At 49.8% G+C, this 5,349-nt stretch overlaps 1 protein-coding gene across 1 annotated transcript in view; it reads left to right on the top strand.

Annotated features, from left to right (window-relative positions):
- The window catches only part of ACER1 (alkaline ceramidase 1), a 23,983-nt gene extending 20,561 nt beyond the window's left edge, over nucleotides 1-3,422 (top strand). The window contains exons 4-6 of the mRNA XM_011943525.1: nucleotides 835-972; nucleotides 1,962-2,099; nucleotides 2,970-3,422. Coding sequence (XP_011798915.1) covers nucleotides 835-972; nucleotides 1,962-2,099; nucleotides 2,970-3,138 — 445 coding nt within the window. The 3' untranslated portion in view covers nucleotides 3,139-3,422. The remainder of the gene's footprint in view (nucleotides 1-834; nucleotides 973-1,961; nucleotides 2,100-2,969) is intronic.
- Nucleotides 3,423-5,349: the final 1,927 nt, after the last annotated feature.

The following is a 5,349-nucleotide window of genomic DNA, read 5'->3' as shown; positions in this document are numbered from 1 at the left end:
TTCTTCTTCTTCTTTCTTCCTCCTCCTCCTCTTCCTCTTCTTCCTCTTCTTCTTCTTCTTCTTCCTGTTTTCTTTCCTTTTTCTTTCTTTTTTTTTTTGAGATGAGATCTCGCTCTGTCTCCCAGGCTGGAGTGCAGTAGAGCACTCTTAGCTCACTGCAACCTCCAATTCCCAGGCTCAAGCGATCCCTGCCTCAGCCTCTTTAGTAGCTGAGATTACAGGCACACGCCGCCGCACCCAGCTAATTTTTTTGTATTTTTGGTAGAGACAGAGTTTTGTTATGTTGCCCAGGCTGGTCTCGAACTCCTGCGCTCAAGCAATCCTCCTGCCTCAGCCTCCAAAAGTGCTGGGATTACAGTCATGAGCCACTATGCCTGGCTAGGACCCTTTTTTTGTTGTTGTTTTTGAGACGGAATCTCCCTCTGTCACTCAGGCTGGAGTGCCGTGGCACGATCTTGGCCCACTGAAACCTCTGCCTCCTGAGTTCGAGCGACTCTTGTGTCTCAGCCTCTTGAGTAGCTGGGATTACAGGTGTCCGCCACCACACCTGGCTAAATTTTGTATTTTTAATAGAAATGGGGGTTTCACCATGTTGGCCAGGCTGGTCTCTAACTCCTAACCTCAGGTGATCCGCCCACCTCAGCCTCCCAAAGTGCTGGGATTACAGACATGAGCCACTGTGCCCTGCCTGGCCAGGACCCTTTTCTGAGCCTATTTGGGCTCCCCAGAATCCTTTCCTTTCCTCACCCACCTGGGCCACGAGATCTCCAAGTGACCTTGCCTACAACCCCGCGACGTTCCTTCCCACCTACAGCTGAGGCCCTTCCTCCCCAGGTCCCAGTTCATCTGCCTGGTCTTCATCACCACCATGGCCAGCACCCTCCTGTCCTTCCTGCGGCCCACGGTCAACGCCTACGTCCTCAACAGCATTGCCCTGCACATTGTCTACATCGTGTGCCAGGAGTATAGGAAGTGAGTGAACACTGCAGGTGCCTGGGCAGGGGGCTGCCATCCCCCTCCTAGCACCCCTGACTCCAGGCTCACGGAGGGGACGTCCCTTCCCCAAGATCATCCACTAACAAGTGGCAGGGCCAGGATTTGAACTTGACTGACTGCAGAGATTATCTTTTTTTTTTTTTTCTTGAGATGGAGCCTCTCTCTGTCGCCCAGGCTGGAGTGCAGGGGTGTGATCTTGGCTCACTGCAACCTCTACCTCCTGGGCTCAAGCAATCCTCCCACTCCAGCCTCCTAAGTAGCTGGGACTAGAGGTGTATGCCATCACGCCAGGATAACTTTTATATTTATTTATTTATTTTTTGTAGAAACAGCATTTTGTCATGTTGCCCAAGCTGGTCTTGAACTCCTGGGCTCAAGCGATCCACCCACCTCAGCCTCCCAAAGTGCTGGGATTACAGGAATGAGTCACTGCATCCACCCTCCATTATCTTTATTTATTTATTTATTTATATTTATTTATTTATTTTTTGAGATAGAGTCTTGTTCTGTCTTCTAGGCTGGAGTGCAGTGTTGCAATCTCAGTTCACTGCAACCTCCACCTCCCAGGTTCAAGAAATTATCCTGCCTCAGCCTCCCGAGCAGCTGGGATTACAGGTGCATGCCACCGTACCTGGCTAATTTTTCTATTTTTAGGGGTCTCGCTATTTTACCCAGGCTGGTTTTAAACTCCAGGGCTCAAGTGATCCCCCCAACCTCAGCCTCCCAAAGTGTTGGGATTACAGGCATGAGCTACTGTGCCTGGCTTGAAGGACATTTGAAATTGCACCTGATGTGCTAGCAATGCTCAGTGTTAGTTCTAAGCACGAGATTGGGCCCCCTCTGCTTGCACCCTCAATTCCTGCTCTTGCCCTTCTCCCAGCTTCTGAGCCTCGTCACTGTGGAAGGAGGAATTTCCCATCAGCCCCCTCAGGTGCTGCTCTCTGATTCCCCTCTCCCCTCTCTAGGACCAGCAATAAGGAGCTTCGGCACCTGATTGAGGTCTCTGTGGTTTTATGGGCTGTTGCTCTGACCAGCTGGGTCAGTGACCGTCTGCTTTGCAGCTTCTGGCAGAGGATTCATTTCTTTTATCTGCACAGCATCTGGTAAGCGCGTGCTCTGAGGCTGTGAGGGGCTCAGAGTCAGAGAATCTTGGATGCCAGAGCTCGGAGTAGGAGCCTGGGGGCTGGGGGTGGAGGAGCAGAGAGAGGAGAGCCAGATACTGGGACCTGGCAGTAGGAGAAGGCTGCAGTCAGAGGGCCAGACCCAGAAGGTCCCTTTGGATGGTCAGGATCCATGAAAGGCTGGGCGCCGTGGCTCACGCCTGTAATCGCAGCACTTTGGGAGGCAGAGGTGGGTGGATCACAAGGTCAGGGGTTCAAGACCAGCCTGGCCAATGTGGTGAAACCCCGTCTCTACTAAAAATACAAAAATTAACCGGGTGTGGTGAGGTGCGCCTGTAGTCCCAGCTACTCCGGAGACTGAGGCAGGAGAATGGCGTGAACCCAGGAGGTGGTGCTTGCAGTGAGCAGAGATTGTGCCACTGCACTCCAGCCTGGGAGACAGAGCGAGACTTTGCCTCAAAAAAAAAAAAAGAAGGCTGGGTATGGTGGCTCACGCCTGAATCCCAGCACTTTGCGAGGCCGAGGCGGGCAGATCACGCGGTCAGGAGATCGAGACCATCCTGTTTAACACAGTGAAACCCCGTCTCTACCAAAAATAACACAAAAAATTAGCTGGGCGTGGTGGCAGGTGCCTGTAGTCCCAGCTACTCGGGAGGCTGAGGCAGGAGAATGGCGTGAACCCGGGAGGTGGAGCTTGCAGTGAGCAGAGACCGTGCGCCACTGCACTCCAGCCTGGGTGACAGAGCGAGACTCCGTCTCAAAAAAAAAAAAAAAATCCATGAGAAATAAAAAGGGCCAGTGTGAGGCTACGGGCATCTTATGCCGTCACCACCCTCGCTCTGCATTCCACAGGCACGTGCTCATCAGCATCACCTTCCCTTACGGCATGGTCACCATGGCCTTGGTGGATGCCAACTATGAGATGCCAGGCGAAACCCTCAAAGTCCGCTACTGGCCTCGGGACAGTTGGCCCGTGGGGCTGCCCTATGTGGAAATCCGGGGTGATGACAAGAACTGCTGAGACCTGCCAGCCTCTTGACTATCCAACCACCCTTCAACTTGCTTGTGTCTTGAGAAGAGAGCCCCGGTCAGGACTTACGCCGGAGGGACACTCGTGGTTCCTTCCTCTGTTTCCCCTTCCGTGTCCTCCTTGTCCTGCGCCGCCCTGCCTTGAGGCCGAGGATGGACTTTGTGACATCTCTGAGCAGCAGCCTGGTGACTGTGGGGGGCTGTCTCGCGCATCTCCCCTCCATGACCCCCCACACCCTCTTTCATTTCCTCCTCTGTGTCCACAGCCTCCCAGTGACCATTGTCACATGAGCTGGTGGGGCTGAGTCACCAGGTACTGGGGTGACTGAAGGATGTGGTATCTAAACATTAGCTTCCAGGCCGGGCGCGGTGGCTCATGCCTGTAATCCCAGCACTTTGGGAGGCCGAGGAGGGCGGATCACCTGAGGTCAGAAGTTCAAGACCAGACTGGCCAACATGGCAAAACCCCATCTCTACTAAAAATACAAAAATTACCCGGGCGTGGTGGTGCACGTCTGTAATCCCAGCTACTTGGAAGACTGAGGCAGGAGAATCGCTTGAATCCGGGAGGCGGAGGTTGCAGTGATTGCGCCACTGCACTCCAGCCTGGGCGACAAGAGCGAGACGCCATCTCAAAAAATAATAAATAAATAAATATTAACTTCTAAATATTGGTGGTCACTACCAGACTCCCTCATCTGTCTTTGACCATGGCAATGTCCCTGGTTCTTGGGGGGCACCCCAGAGAATGAACATGACTTCCAGGCACCTCATTCTACGTCCACACATACATGTGGAGACGTTGCACACAGCCCACCCACCTCCTCCCATGGACTTGTGAGGTCCTCAGGTTCACAGCTGAGGAAAGCAGAGTCCCAGACTGGGCAATCTGTGTGCTTTGGGGGCATGTGGACATGAGAGACGAGTGAGGATAGTCTTTAAAGCAGTGGTGGGGTGGTGGGGAAGGGCGGTTTTCATGATGGTTAAGAGCACGGGGCTTCGAGTCAGGCAGACCTAAGTTAGAATTCCTGCTCCACCATTTTCTAGTTGTACAATCTTGGGGAAGTGATTTTTCCTTCCTTGGAAGCTCAAGGACATTGTCTGTAAAAGAGACATAATATTCCTTGTCTTGTGGGGGTTTTTGTATGGTTAAAACGAATGTGTGTGAAGTGCTTAGCATAGAGTTTGACAAACATCCCGCCACCCCCTCATCTTTAATTCATCTGCCCCATAATTTATTCATCCATCCATCCATTCATTCATTCATTCATCTACCATTGATTTATTCATTCATCCATCCACCCACCCTTTAATTCATCTACCCATTAATTTATCCATCTAGCCACTCATCATCCACCCATCCTTTAATTCATCCATCGATTAATTTATCCATCTATCCATCCACCTACCCATCCTTTAATTTATCTACCCATTAGTTTATCCATCTACCTGTCTTTTAATTCATGCACACATTAATTTCTCCATCCTTCCATCCATCCGTTAATTCACCCATTCATTACTTTATCCATTCATCCAGCCATCATTAATTTATCCATCCTTTAATTCACCCATCTGTTACTTTATCCATTCATCCAGCTACCATTAAATTTATCCATCCATCCACCCATCCATCTATTGAACTCTCCATTGAACTATCCATCTATCCATCCTTTAATTTGCCCATCCAGTAATTTATCCAACCATTCTGTCTTCCATCTATTATCTATCCTTTAATCCACCTATTCTTTCATTAATGTATCTATCCATCCATTGAATCATCCATCTAATTATGCATTCATCCATCCATCCATTATCAATTATTCATCATCATCCATCATTTATTATCCTTTCATTCCTCTATCTATTAAGCCATTTATCCATTCATTTATCCAATTATTTATCCATCACCTTACCCTACCTCCCTCTGTCCATCCATCCATTCACCCACATTTAGCCATTCATCCATTCATTTATCCATCCGAACCATGCAACCATCCTTTTGTTCATCTACTTTTCAACTACTCATTCATTCACTCATTCGACACACATACATGTATTGGGCTCCGACAATATATCAGACACTAGCCCCTGGGGATCCAAGACAACAAAGGCATGCAACGTCCTTGCCCTAATGAAGGATATAGATATTAAACAAATACAAACACACACACACAAAGCACTTCCAGACACTGATGGGTGCTAA

The sequence above is a fragment of the Colobus angolensis genome, unplaced genomic scaffold, assembly GCF_000951035.1.
Source record: "Colobus angolensis palliatus isolate OR3802 unplaced genomic scaffold, Cang.pa_1.0 Scaffold22, whole genome shotgun sequence".
Taxonomy (NCBI): Eukaryota; Metazoa; Chordata; class Mammalia; order Primates; family Cercopithecidae; genus Colobus; species Colobus angolensis.
The sequence above is the reverse complement of the archived record's forward strand: the minus strand, read 5'-3'. Positions and strand labels throughout refer to the sequence as shown.